At 38.9% G+C, this 15,000-nt stretch overlaps 1 protein-coding gene and 1 pseudogene across 1 annotated transcript in view; one reads left to right on the forward strand and one right to left on the reverse strand.

Annotated features, from left to right (window-relative positions):
* The window catches only part of LOC138003685 (radial spoke head 1 homolog), a 23,307-nt gene extending 11,230 nt beyond the window's left edge, over positions 1–12,077 (reverse strand). Inside the window, exons 1-7 of the mRNA XM_068849890.1 lie at positions 12,017–12,077; positions 11,472–11,552; positions 10,150–10,188; positions 7,516–7,566; positions 4,465–4,581; positions 4,356–4,390; positions 1,424–1,512 (exon numbers count right to left, since the gene is read on the reverse strand). Coding sequence (XP_068705991.1) covers positions 1,424–1,512; positions 4,356–4,390; positions 4,465–4,581; positions 7,516–7,566; positions 10,150–10,188; positions 11,472–11,552; positions 12,017–12,062 — 458 coding nt within the window. The 5' untranslated portion in view covers positions 12,063–12,077. The remainder of the gene's footprint in view (positions 1–1,423; positions 1,513–4,355; positions 4,391–4,464; positions 4,582–7,515; positions 7,567–10,149; positions 10,189–11,471; positions 11,553–12,016) is intronic.
* Positions 12,078–12,359: 282 nt separating this feature from the next.
* LOC138003684 (uncharacterized) overlaps positions 12,360–15,000 on the forward strand; it is a 60,503-nt pseudogene continuing 57,862 nt past the window's right edge.

A 15,000-nucleotide genomic window follows, 5' to 3' on the forward strand; every position in this document is an offset into this window, starting at 1 on the left:
ATTTTGTTGCAATTTTTTATAGTCAATTGTTTGGAGGACTTTGGCTATATTGCTTGTTACAGTATACCGTTCACAAGCAGTGACTAGGAAGGGAGAAATCAGGCCTCAACGCTGTACACCATATCATAAATCCTAGTGGGTTCATCAACTTATCACCCACACAGGTTTACTACCCAGGGAGGGGGGGGGGGAAGGTACTGCCATATATGGGCTATATAAGTATGTGCCGCTGTGAAGGGTATGGTTTTCAAGCAGTTTACTCTAGCATAGGGTATATAAATCAGAGCGTTTGGGTCTAGAATAGGGTATCAGTTTTCACGAAACTGACCAGTTGGTTGAAGATTTTGTCAAGACTAAGGAAACCAGGAATTGCTACTCAAAAATATAAAAAAATTAAATCGGCAAGTTTAAAATTTTCACAACTCAGCCTCAACAGCGTTGATAGATGACTATCATAAAACGCTACTGGATATTATTAACTGTCAAAAATTGGGATTCAGACGGAAATCGGTGGTATTAATACTGGTTAAAATTAAACAATTTATTGTCTTGATAATGCGTACGTGTGTGCTTGGCATTGCTGGACAAGTATAAATAAATCCTTTTTAAGAAAGAAGTGATTGTGGTATAAGGTTTTGTTTTGGCTTTGCTTTAGACTGTGCTAGTGACCTCAGTTTCTGGAGAACAGCTACTCTAGGATAGGAGTGATTTGGGGAGTTTACTCTATTATAGGGTAGCAAAATCCAGCTGAAACGAGCTCTGGTATAGGCTAAGGGTTCCAGGGTCCCAGCGGCACATTCCCACCCAGAAATTTCTTAAGTACTCCCCCCGGGGTTTACTAGTAGTACTATCAAAGCTCTTAAGACAAGGCTGATAGTTTACAGTCCCCATCTGCAATGGGTTGAAAGTCTAACCATTTGCAGATATGATTACAAAGACAGCACTTTTCTCCTTAGCTTTTTAAGACCCGGAGTGTCGCCTAGATGAAGTTCGAACATGTGACCTGCTGCAGAGTTCCATGCATGCTTAACCATCTGAGCCATTTTCTTGACTGGACTTACCATTGCCCACTACCCTGGTCAGTTTTTCTTGAGCCAAAAGAGAGCTGCGAAGCAGTGAAGATGAGTTGTGAAGCGGCGAGAAAGAGAAAACCTCTGGCTACCATGGAATTGAATCTCACTTTCATGCACCCGCCAGCTGTTAAATGTGTCAAATTGATAATTACAAAAGGGACCAACGGCAGTCCAAGGTACCTGTAACCAGAGGTTTTTCTCTTTCTCGCCACTTTGTGACTCATCTTCGCCTCTTCATGGCTCTCTCGTGGCTCAAGAAAAATTTCTGGGACAAGGGTAATTGCCCACAAGTATGCTCCTGAAAAGTAATTTTAAAAAGATGACAGAATTAAATATGTTTTTTGGCTTACCTGTTTTCATTGAAGTTTCCCTCATAAAATGAACCATCTGACCAAGTGTATTTTCCATATCCATGAAACATGTTATTGACAAACTTGCCCTAAAAAACATAGAAATTCTATCTTTAAATTAGTGCCAAAGGGTTGAGTACTATGGCAGAATACTGCATACGCTAACTACGAAACTGATTTCATAATTTTGCGGAATCTCACCTTCAAGCAATATGCACCAAACTACGTTTTAGCTGTGACTAAAGTGATAAGTGAGTGATAGCCGGGAAGATCGACTCTGCTTTTGGAAAGTGTATTGGAGTTTTTGTTTACGGTAGTTCACAGCTTGAATACTATTACGATATCTTTTTAGAGGTTCAACAGTAAAAATGTATGAATGTATGAATGTACTGATGGCATGCTGATTGGTAAAGGTAGGTTATGTCATGCATCCATAATTATTGATTTTGGCATCTATGATTTTGGGTCGACCCTCGGCATGGTGTCTGAGGTTTGATTGATCGAAGCCAAAGGGCAGTTTGACCGTTGGCAGTTGAAGATGATATTCTGCAGAATTACGAAAATCACAGTAATTGCCTAGCAAAGGAGGGCTTACATAGTTACATAGTTCCAACGATCCAACCGAGTCCCTTCCGACCTTAAAGCAATGTATTGGTTTTCTTGGTAATTCAAGCTCACCAAGCTAAAGTCATTTACATGATACCAGGGTGATTTTCTTACTGACATGAGTTCACCCTTGTTCCCTCTAGTGGCTCTGAGCTAATTAAATAATAATAATAATAATAATAATAGGCAGCGCTAATCACCCTTTTCTCGCAGTCTTGGGGACTGAATTGCCAAAGATCGCAGCTCATGAGATCGGGCTGAAAGCGTACAAGGGGCACCTCTCCTGGCTGGGGGGACTCCCATATGAAACAAACGGGGATGCTCGTCGTCTCGCTTAGGGGTGTAAATTTTCGATTTTGGTTTCGCTTAGGGTGTTCCGGGCAAAGCGCCAATATTTTAAGCCGCCAAGATCTCGTTTAGGGTTCCGCGAAGAAACACAGAATAACACAAAGAGAAACAGAAGTCAAATCTTCTTTTTAACTTGGTTTGTTTACCGCATTACCTCTGTGATTATAAATCAAAGATTTCTACAAATAGTCTAGAGAACATTATAATCCGATTAATCAGTGACAATAAAGGAAGTGTTATTACAAGATGTTGTCATTGCATGTCATATTTGTGTCAATTGGTCTCCTTTAGGGGTCACAAAAAGCTTGAGCCATGCCCAGATGGTCTCCTTTAGGGGTTAAATTCAAAATTTCCAACAAGCCCTCCCCATCTGTTTCATGTGGGACTCCCCCCCTGGGGCACCTCTGGCAGCCGCCATACCGTCCATGTAGGATATCAGAACACAGCACCACAGCCAGATGGTAATTAGCTGTGAGTTGATTTTGATGAGGGAGGAAAACTGGATTACCCGGAGAAAAACCCTCGAGTCAGGTTGAGATTGACTGAAACTCAGCCTAGTAATGCGAGCTGGGGCCAGAGTTGAACCCAGGCATGCATATTAACATCACCAAATGCTACTCCTCAAGTAAAGATAAACAGGTGCATTTACCCTAAGTTAAAATTAACGCTTAACCTTTAGTTTACCCTTACATGTACCTTATTGTTGCAAATAGGTAGCAAATGCTTAGATGTAAAGGGACACTTTGTGTTGGATGTCAAAATTGGATGTGCATCTAATTAGGGTAAATCCTGAAACCTAGTGGAATTCACCTCTGTTGTGCACCAGAGTGTGAATTTCATTCCGGTACAAAACCTTGCAACAATGAATGTAAATGAAGAACAACAACTTGTTTCGGTATGAACTTGACCTGGGGGTGGACTGGAACAGATAGTGCACACATGAATTTCATCAATCCCAAAGGGCATGTATTTAATCAACTTTAACTGTGCCTTTAAGTAAGCATGATATGAAATGAAGTTATCATCCTGGTATGGACCTTGTGCATGGGCAAGATTTCTCATGTAAATGTCCCCTTAGATGACTTTGCCTTTCTTAAAGTGCTACTATGATGAAACTCAAATCTTTCCTATCTAAGCCATTTAAAGACATAAACATGTCATCTGTACAAAAAGAAGAATGCTGCGTACTATTTTCAAATATCTCTTTTTGTTCCAGAGATATTCAAGTTTTCAAAATATGCAAATTAGCCAAGAGATGACATCATATCCCAGCCAATTTGAAGATTCTGGAGGATGTGCTACAAAATATGAGCATACCAGTTCTGTTACCATGGCAATATATTGGGTTCCAGATCTCCCTGATATTAAAGGCTTTGCTCAGGCCACCTTTGGCATTCTAGACTATTTTGATATTTGCTAATGGTGCCTTGTCTGCATGATCCTGCTAGCATATACGGTAGATACGTCAGGTTGAGTTTGTTGCCTTGCTAAATGTTTTGCTAGCTCATGATCACCAAAATTATTGAATCGGGTTGGAGGGGACTGGAAGAGTGAGTTGCCATGGGAACCAATTTCTTTACAGCCAAAGGTGTGTTGCCTGCCTAACTACATGTATTAGCCTACCACATTTCAATGGTCTTTGCTGCAAATTGACCTATTTATATACTTGATTTTAGATTGGGTTGAGTGAATGACATCATCAGTAATATCATTAATTATTTTGCATACTTTGCATATTTTTCAAACTTATTATCTCCGAAACCAATGCAGATATTTCCAAACGGTAAACAGTGTTTTTATTATCATGGAATTCTATATGATAAACCTAAAAATTCAGGGATAAAAATTTGATCATAGTAGCACTTTAAGGATGTTGTTTATTTGAATACAAGGCCCTACAAGCTTCTAGTCACCTTGAATAGGGAAATATTGTTAATTCATATTTTTCACTCAACTTGTCACTGGATAAATGCCTTACCTCATATAAAGCTCCTGATGGGTGAACAAGTTTTCCTGTGAATGAAAAGGAAATAAAACTTGAAAAAGATATGATCTCTATATCTTCCAAATGAACAAAGCATATTCACCCTGTCCATTCATCTTGTCTCCATCCCAGTTTCCATGATAACTTAGTCCATCAGATGTTGTGTGCACTCCATAGCCTTGACGCTGCAAGCCTTCCTCTATCTGAATGTATTCACCATCTGACAGAAAAATTTCTTCAATAATAAATCTTGCTTTTGTTAACATGGCACTGTGTGCAGGGCAACTATACAAGGAATAGGAAGCATCTTGTACTTACTTAATTTAATAATAATAATGATAATAATGATTTAATTGCAGCATATCTACAAAGTAGCTCTACATCTGCTATATAATTACATTTCCTTGTTACAAAAGAGGGACACACTAATGAGGAACGATCTTGAAGCCGTTCAAAAAATTTGCAGCACATGTTTTATTGTGTCTAAAAACACTCGGCTATGCATTGTGTTTTTAAACTCCCATAAAACACTGCTGCTCGTTTTTTAAACATGACGTAAAAACCCCAAAGTTGAGGATATCTCTGAAAATATTGGATGGGTGTTGTTCAAACTTGGCACCAGTAATGTACATCACATTGAGGCAAAGAGTGACAGAAATTAAGATGTTACCATGGCAACTCTCTCGTTTGTAGTCCCCCTCTGCAATTAACCAAATATCTCGGATTTTGAACAGATGGTCAGACTTGAAACGCATGTGCTGCCCATCATGCTTTACATTTCTGTATAAGCTTAGCAAGAGTGAACATGTTTATTACGACAATAAATGACAAAACCAGTCTTGCAATAACTAGACCCAGCAGCAAAAATGGTTGCCATGGCAACAGTATAGAGGGTGTCACTTATTTTACGTATGAAGGGGGTAGTTTCTAAAGAAACTGTGGTGCTGCGTCGGTGGGGAAGTAGTATACAAAAATTTGGTTTTATCAACGGAGTTGATAATGTAAATTGGCCACCGTGCAGAGATTCTAAAAGCTGACGTTTCGAGCGTTAGTCCTTCGTCAGAGCAAATCGAGGAATTATGGGTTACGTGTAGTTTATATAGTAGAGTAGGAGCTACGCTATTGGTGGTAACATGGCAACGTGAAAAATTGGAATATATTAGTTAAATGAAAAGCGTTCATTAATACCGTGAGGATTAAGGGTGCTGATTTGAAAGATGAATTTTTGTTCCAGATTCTTGCGGCTTTCCGTCGTACCTAGATGTAGGGAAAGGCCGCAGATAGCCATGTGTTTTTTGGAGTGGTTAGGGAGATTAAAATGACAAGCGACTGGCTTAGATGCATCTTTGTCATTCTTCTCAACTCGACTCCGATTTTTCCAGCAAATCAGAGGAGATGTGCCAGTTCTTCGAAAAACGTGGCTATCCTGTCTCTGTGGTCAAAGCGGGCCATCGTCGCGCCCAACAATTTGATCGACAGTCATCACTACAAACATCACAAAAAGATAAGAATGACAGAATCCCATTCACCCTCACTTTCCATCCTCATAATCACGCTGTCAAAAGTATCATTCTTAATAATTTTAAATTACTCCAAAATGATCCCGAGAGTGGTAGAATCTTTTCACAACCACCACTTATTTCATTCAAATGCGACAAAAACGTATTTAACTTTTTAGTTAGAAGCAGGCTAGTTAACACTAGCAAGATATCGGGAAGATCACCGATCGTTTCAGATGTACCTCCGCAAATGTCATTTATTGCATAACCTGTACGTTATGCAATAAATTATACATTAGCGAGACAGGTAGATGACTAGGTGACCGATTCCGCGAACACCTTCGCGATGTTGAGAAGAATGACAAAGATGCATCTAAGCCAGTCGCTCGTCATTTTAATCTCCCTGACCACTCCAAAAAACACATGGCTATCTGCGGCCTTTCCCTACATCTACGTACGACGGAAAGCCGCAAGAATCTAGAACAAAAATTCATCTTCCAAATCGGCACCCTTAATCCTCACGGTATTAACGAGCGCTTTTCATTTAACTAATATATTCCTATTTTTCACGTTGCCATGTTACCACCAATAGTGTAGCTCCTACTCTACTATATAAACTACACGTAACCCATAATTCCTCGATCCGCTCTGACGAAGGGCTAACGCTTGAAACGTCAGCTTTTAGAATCTGTACGGTGGCCAATTTACATTATCAACTCCGTTGATAAAACCAAATTTTTGTATACTTTTTTTACGTAGATTACCGCTGCAAAGTTTGAACAGATATTCTCAATTTTGTGGTTGTATATTGCAGTCATGTGCACAATTTTTGAACAACAACTTGAATATCTCTGGAGCGAGAGAAGATACTCCAAAATAGAAAACACCATTCTTCATCAATTTGGAAGGCCTTTAAAGTATGCAAAAGATATTTGGGTAATGGGTGCATTCAAATTCAAAAATGCATTAAGTCAAGTGAAGTCAATTCTACTCCATAACCTATGTACAAGCCTTAAGGAAATTAAGGTTAAGTACAGCTACAGTTTATGTTGAAAAGGGACACCTGGAGGAGGCGTGCTGAATTGAGGCATGCTTTAGCTCGGCCATAGTAGTAGTAGTAGAAGAAGCTATTTCAGAAAACATTTACAATACAAATCAGGATTAAACTGTACACTGCTTGTTATTATTTGTTTGTCATTTATTTATTTTTGAGCAGGTTGAAGTTTTGGCAACTATCCAGCTGATGTGGACCTGCTATACCCACCCACCCATATACACACAGAGGACAGCCACAACACTGGGAACTTCATCCCCAGTACTCTTCTCGAATATTGTGTGGGTTCTTTAACGTCCCACAGGGAACTAGTGAACATGGAAGTTATTTGTGAGATGGGACCTCCAGCTTATTGTCCTTACCTGAGAAGACTTGAAAGTCTAACCATTTGCGGCAGTAATTACAAAGGCAGCACTTTCTCCTCAGTTATTTAAAGACCCTGAGTGTTGGTCCAGCCAGAGTCAAACTCATGACCTCCCGCATGGCAGCCCGGTGCTCAACCAACTCAGCCACCGGTGCGTGGTGTTTGTTAATATACCATAATTCCCTAGCTAATTACCAATGATGTCACTTCAAAGCATTGAAAAAAAGATTTACTTACCATATTTGTCTCCATTTGGGAAAATGTATACACCACGAAGTACTACTGGCCCTGTAATGACAACAAAATGCTAATGACAACAGCAGTGTATTTCTGTACTTTGAATGCACATGTTGCTGTCAAAGAGTGCTTTAAAGGGGCACTGTCATGGTAAATTTGCTGTTTTTAGGTCAAAATGAGTAAAAATCTAAATTAGTACTTAAGCTCAAGCGTACAACATTCCTAACAACCCACTGACAAGATATGAAATATCTTTATGGCACAAAGAGCTATTCATATTTAATTTTTTGTGTCTCTCTGAAGACACTATCTCCAAACTTGAAAAAAAACTGGCCAGTTTATTCAAGTTTCAGTCCATTTCCATCCTCTCCATCCTTGGCTGCAAACAACAAAGAATGAGTGCACTTCAAAGGTCATTGGTAACAAAACTACAGCATTAAGTTTTGGTTTTCATTGATGCATTACATCTTTTAGTGTTTTAAAGCTAGTCTAAGACTAAAATAGCATGACACTGCCCCTTTAAAATCCTGCTTGTCTTCAAAAGGAAGTTGTTACATGATATTACTGACACTATTAAACTGTAATTTTTTCTTTGACTTACAGTAACAGATTTTACTCGTTAACTGGGGGCAATTGCCGGGGCGTTTGAGGTGTCAATGGGTTAAAGAAAAAGGTGTGAGAGACACTACTTTCAGGATACATTGCTCAAAAGTATTTGGAACCTTTGCCAAAGGGTTCCTGATCTCCACTAAACTTAAACCTTTCAATTGTGACTGAGACTTACAGATTTTCCTCTGTCTAACGCCAGGCAATTTTACTGGTCAATGGGGGCTGCATCAGGGATGAATGGGTTAACAACATCTAAGACCACTGAAAAACTGTCCATTTCAACCCTCTCAATCCTTAAAGGGTGACTAATAAATTTTACTCTGTCTAACACCAGACGATTTTACTCACTTGTAAATGAGGGCGGCTTGAGGGACAAATAGGTTGAGGTCCTTTATAACTAACCCAACGACACCTCAAATGCCCTCGGATGCCACCAATTGACGAGTAAAATAATCTGATGTTAGAAAGAGTAAAATCTGTTAAGTCTCACTCCCAGGGGTCAATATTATGGGTTAAAATACATGAACAATAAAGAACAAACTAATATCATTAACTTTCATTACAAATTATTGGGCCATCCCTTTTTTCTCTTTGTATACCTTAGTAATGACTGACCTATATTCTTAAGTTCTCAAAAAAAATGATACAAGGAAGGTATAATACATTGTATTAATGACTTAGTAATTAACAGTTTTTTTTTAACTCTTCATCTGAAACATTGAGTGTGGACTGGACACAGTGTAGCATTATTTATAAATTTATGTTTGTACAAATAAAGCTCAGGCTCAAATGACAAAATTAATCAAGCAAATAATTTTTGTGTCATCAGACTGATGAGGAAATCAAATTAAGCCATCCTATGCAGTGTTTTTTTATGTTGTTTGTGAGAATTCCTGTCTTGCAGTACCATTACTTATTCAAAATCAATCGAACAAATATTTTTTTATACTTATCAGACTCATGGGCAAATCAAATTTAGCCAGTTTTCATGTGTTTTACCATTGACGAGTAAAATCGTCTGGAGTTAGACAGAGTAAAATACTAAGTCTGGCCGGTTTTAGCTGTTCAGGCGTCGAAGGGTTAATGGGGACATATTCAGGTCCTTGGGCAATATTTAGACCTCCAGGAAAGTAACCATATAAACCAGGAGTCTACAACTCCAATACTAGGTCTATGTAGTGGCATTTTCACAGATCAAGCTATTTTTAGAGTCCAAATCGTAGTCAAGGAACTTGTCTTAGACAAGTTCTTAAATAGGCTTTGGCTTGCAGGAGTGACTGTACTCAATTCCACAGGTAATAATTTCTTATGTAAGACTTGCTGGAAAGGTCGGGTTTCCTGAGAAAATCAATCTAAAAATTACTTGATCTATGAAAAAGCCATTTCACAAATACAAATTATGAAAATGTACACAAGCTCAGAGAATCTTTAGACAGAAGTAATTTTTAAGGACTAACTGCCAAAGCAAAAATATTCTCCCTCTCTTCTCTCATGTTACAGAAACACAACAAGTCTAATGGACTGTCTTTTAAGAAATTCGTATCTTAGCTTCAGTGCCTGTGGAACAAACTTTTAACAGCACTGAAGCTAAGATACGAATTTCACCACTATAAAAAAAAGTTTAATACAGGAGCCCATGGCTAGGAGGTACACTGTCTCATCTTCACCCTAAAGGAGACAGTCTCGATCCCCCTTGATGAGGCCGTCTCCTATTTGCTGTAGATATCATGGCATTTTTGGGAAGGGTGGAAAAACACGTCACTAAATTCAGCTTATCACAATTTTTGTGATGAGCTAGTGGCATGTTTATCCAGCCATCCAGAACTTGTTGTTGGTCATGTCAAGACTACAATAAAGTTTAAAATAAAACAATCATTAGTTTAATGTAACATGTAAATGTACATGCATACACAAAATAACACTATGTTTTGGGCAATGTTTGTAGCGTGGAGGACAAATCAACTCATCTCCATTCAACAAAACAACTCCCAAAACATGTGAACTGCCCATATTGGCCGTCTTTACCCGAATCAGCTTTTCCTCCCTTCTTTTCCTGCTTCTTTGCTGTAGATGGTAAATAATAATTTATTGAATTCAAACACCAGATACTGAAAAATGTTTTTTTAAAACTTCATAGAAAAAAACTTGTCCAAAAACAAAGTGCCCTTCTTTACATATTTACCATTAACTTAAGCACTTGGGGCCCATTTCTCGAAAGTCCCGAAAAATTTTTCGGGTGCAAAAAGCCATTTGTGAAACTGCCAACTGCTTGTTTTGGAAAGCCAATCTTTGACAACGCTTTCGAGGTAACAAAAACTTTAATCCTCTCCATTCTTGAGATACAAAGGGAATTGTGACACACAAAAATGGCCCGTAAAGTTTCAAGAATTTTGAGAACCAGGCTCCTGGACTCAGTCATTCAAAGGCACAATTGTAATCCATCTACATCTACATTCTCCAGTACTTGGCAAAGTCCCCTCTGACTTAAGGCTGTTTTTGCTTATGTGGCCTCATACAAGTTAAGCCTTTTCAAAACATCATTGCCAAGCCAGCTACAATTTGCTGGAGAATTCAGTCCAGACCACAACACCAGGAACTCTGTGCCCTGTTCTTTTTGATTTGTGAGTTGGAACTTTAACATCCCACAGAGTTTAGGAGTATTTGCTCATGTAATAGTGAATTTGCACACTTTGAGCACATGCAATAAAGCCTAACCTTGAAAACAATAGACCACCCTCATAAATGACGACCTCCTTTACATTCTTTTGTACTTATGTTAATTAGACATACTGCCCTCATTTTGAAACAAATATTCTTTTGAAATTTTCCAAGAAAGGCTTATTAGCATTAAAACAGAAGAGTATTTTATTTGGCCGCCATCGTGAAAGACGTCTATGGCTAACGTTAAACATGGAGTTTATTTTATACTCTGAATAGTAACTTGCAGGATGCACTAAATTAAGTCAACTGGGGACTGAAAAGATAAGATACAGATACAAATATTTCGTGATGACACTGTGCTTAAATAATGTCAAAAAGTAGTTCTGTATATTGCTGGTCTTCCATGAATTAAGGTTAATTAACGTGGTTTTGGGTTTTGCCCGCCAATTGCCCAGTAATGATCTTTGGTCAAGTATACAACTCACGAGTGGCATGCTATACTTTTGCTGGAAAGGACACAAAAATGTTCAAGCTAAACGCGAGAATACAGCCGAGCTTCGCTCTTAGCCTCTCATAGCAACGTATTGGAACTACAAGCTTTTATAATAATTATTTTGACTCAGACGCGCAGCAAAAATAATTGTTAAGACAACTAAAGTGAGTTTTCAATAAAACAAATTGTATACCTGGCATAATAGGTGACTCACTTTTCCATGGCAATGATACAACAACGACGACTCCAATGCAGTATGGGATGGGACGCGGCCCTGGGAACGAGTCAATAGAAAACGAGTCAATATCATCTAAAATCAAACCAATACAAAGTGTAAATATGAAAAGCCAAAGTACTAATATATCTTTGTTATTAAGACAGATAAATCAATATAGTCATTTTCTTCTGAAAGTCTTTGGAGTAGGATATTGTGCGCGCGCTCACGATGCAAAACTTGTCTTTTCATTGTTAACACTAGCAAGATATCGGGACCTAAGCGATCTGTTAAGATCACCGATCGTTTCACATGTACCTCCGCAAATGTCATTTATTGCATAACCTGCACGTTATGCAATAAATTATACATTGGTGAGACAGGTAGACGACTAGGTGACCGATTCCGCGAACACCTTCGCGATATTGAGAAGAATGACAAGGATGCATCCAAGCCAGTCGCTCGCCATTTTAATCTGCCTAACCACTCCAAAAAACACATGGCTATCTGCGGCCTTTCCCTACATCTAGGCACGACGGAAAGCCGCAAGAATCTGGAACAAAAATTCATCTTTCAAATCGGCACCCTTAATCCTCACGGTATTAACGAACGCTTTTCATTTAACTAATATATTCCTATTTTTCACGTTGCCATGTTACCACCAATAGCGTAGCTCCTACTCTACTATAAAAACTACACGTAACCCATAATCCCTCGATTCGCTCTGACGAAGGGCTAACGCTCGAAACGTCAGCTTTTAGAATCTCTGTACGGTGGCCAATTTACATTATCAACTCCGTTGATAAAACCAAATTTTTGTATACTACTTCCCCACCGACGCAGCACCACAGTTTCTTTAGAAACTACCCCTTCATTCAATAGAAAACGACTGCTGATTGGTTCCGCCAGAAGCAGTTGCTTGTTCGTGTAAGCTTCGTGTAGTGTAAACCGTATTCCTGATTTCACGACGGAACACCTCGAAAGGTCGTCGAACTCGAAACCATTCAAAATTGTTATTCCTGGAGTTGAACAAGTGGTAGGAGCAGTCTCCCTCCAGAACATGTATCTCCTCACCGAAAAAGGGTAAGCCTGTGGAATTCTTTAAATATGTGCAGCTGTATTTTGTGTAGCAAGGTTCACGCGAAGTAAGCTTACGTTTTGCCGCATCCTGGCACTTCTGAAATTGGAGCGTAAGAAAAACGGAAATTAAAAGCTGTTGTGAGAGACAACTCGTTCATGCATTTGGCAAGAAAGAGTCACTTGCCATTTGTTTTTGATTAAATGATGCCTAAAATGCACAGGGTTTCTTTTGCGCACGTAGCTACTGGCCCCCACACGGGATAGGACTCGACGGCCGGTCATGATCAACAAGGAGAGTATACAGATCTATACCGGCGAAATTCTCTTCCTCTGTGAAAGGGAAAGTTACTACGTTGTATTAAGTTTGCAAAGTAGACAAATTTGGTGCAGTATTCTGAACAACAATACCCTGGGTGCAAGAGGAATTTTTTTGCAAGGTCTGAGACCACGCTACGCGAGACAGAAGAAACAACCATAGCCTCAGTTCCATGGTTCCATAGAAATTTTGAACAATCGTTAAGATCATGTTCTATTGGGATCAACCGTTTCAACCGCAACCGGTTTCAGTTGAAGCGGTTGAAGTTCCCCAATAGAACACTTTTCCAACCGTTTTCGGTTGAAACGCCGTAACTCCTGGGAATAGTTATTAGAATAGTCAACCTAGTTTGATGCCGGTTGAAAAAGTTGATCAACCAAACAAACCGAAAACTGTTTTTTCCTGATAGAACACGAAAAAACCCAACCAACCCAACTAACTAAAAACGGTTAATCCCAATAGAACACAGCCTAAATCTCAAATTTTGGACTTTTGAGAGCACTCTAGCTAGCAGATTTAAAAGGATGATTTTGGGCCCTTCAAACGAAAACATTTGTACATGTATTCTTTCAATTTCTCTTTCAAACTGGCTGCTAGTAGTAAAATGGTGTCAGGTTTGCAACAGAAAAAAAGACAGGCAACGATGTGACACTCGTGTTCAATTGATGCTTGACTGTCGCGTAACACAATTTTCAAATTGAAAGTCTTCAAAACCATTTTTCATAAGAGCAAACACTAATGTGGATTAACGGACAATAACCAGTGATAACACGCAGTAAATACTACATATGAGCCAAATTTCAACAGTTCAAGTTTATTAAAACACATTAAAAAGATTCAAAATTCCGTAGTTTCCTTACTGTAACGCTGTGTTTTGGAATTCTGGCACTCACTAGGTTATTGTTTGAAACAAGTCTTCAATTGATATCTGTGGGTTCAAAAGCATCTCAACTAAATGCTTATACCTTGTGCTTTAACTTACAGAAAAATTAGTTTGAGGGATCCACTACGAATGGAGAAATCAAATAGTAATTACGCAATAATATTTTTTGAGACCACTTCTTTCAATGTTCCTCCTGATCCAACCAAGGCATAACTGGGTTCCAACCAAGCATTTGCTGAATGCTCACAAGTTCCCCTAGCTATTTCCACAGTTTCGTCATCGTACCCTGTAGCTTTCAGGGTCGCGAAAATATTAGCCTTTGACTGAGTCGCTACGTTTTTTTTAACATGCTGGGCCATATTGAACCAAGTCTTGAGTGCCAGTAAACATCACAACCTACTTCGCAAAGAAGCCATGATTTCCATGTGCCAGGCTTGGTAACCTTTCCTCTATGGATATTATTGGGAAGTCCACAATGTCTTTTCAGGGGCAATTTTCAGGAAATTGAGAGAGACATCTGCTCTGACCTCAAATTGTAAAGTGGAGCAAAAAAGTGGAGCAGAAAGCCAGCGTTTAGGGTGTGAATAGAACTAAATGAGGGGATACTGTCCTCCATGAAGTGAAAGCTTTCTGTTTTTACTTTTTATTTGCCTCAAAATTGACTATCTGTATGAAAGACCATGCCTGCAAGGGGTCATGGGTAAATAAAAAATTCAGTTTTAACAGACCAAACTTTAATATTTTCCGAACAATTAGAAAGATATGAAAGTCTGGGTGTGAAATAAGCCAAAATAAGTGATTTTCACCCCAATAAACAAAATTTCACAAGTTTTAGGTATGTTACAGGAATGGGTACGGTGATCATGCTACTAATCTAAAGCAAAATACATCACACAAAATGGGTTCAGTGAAGAACCTAGAAGATTAATTTTTCTGGAGGTATCATGAACTGAAGTTCTGCAATGTATCTTCAGCAGTGTGCTTTGCAATGTGGCAGTAAACATTCAGATCTAGCAGTTTGTATACTGGTTGCTCATGAATGGAAAGTTCAAGTGAAGCAATCCTGTGAAGACCATGCAAAATGCTTAGCAAAAGATTATGCCTTACTGTGAAGGAGCTTTTTGTCTGGGAGCAGCTGTAATCCTGTGGGAATGTTGCGATGAAAGTAAGCTGCCTATCTAGATGTGTTAAGGGGGCCCTAAGACAAATGCCAAAATTAATGTTGTCGG

The sequence above is a fragment of the Montipora foliosa genome, chromosome 5 (genome assembly GCF_036669935.1).
Source record: "Montipora foliosa isolate CH-2021 chromosome 5, ASM3666993v2, whole genome shotgun sequence".
NCBI classification, from domain to species: Eukaryota; Metazoa; Cnidaria; class Anthozoa; order Scleractinia; family Acroporidae; genus Montipora; species Montipora foliosa.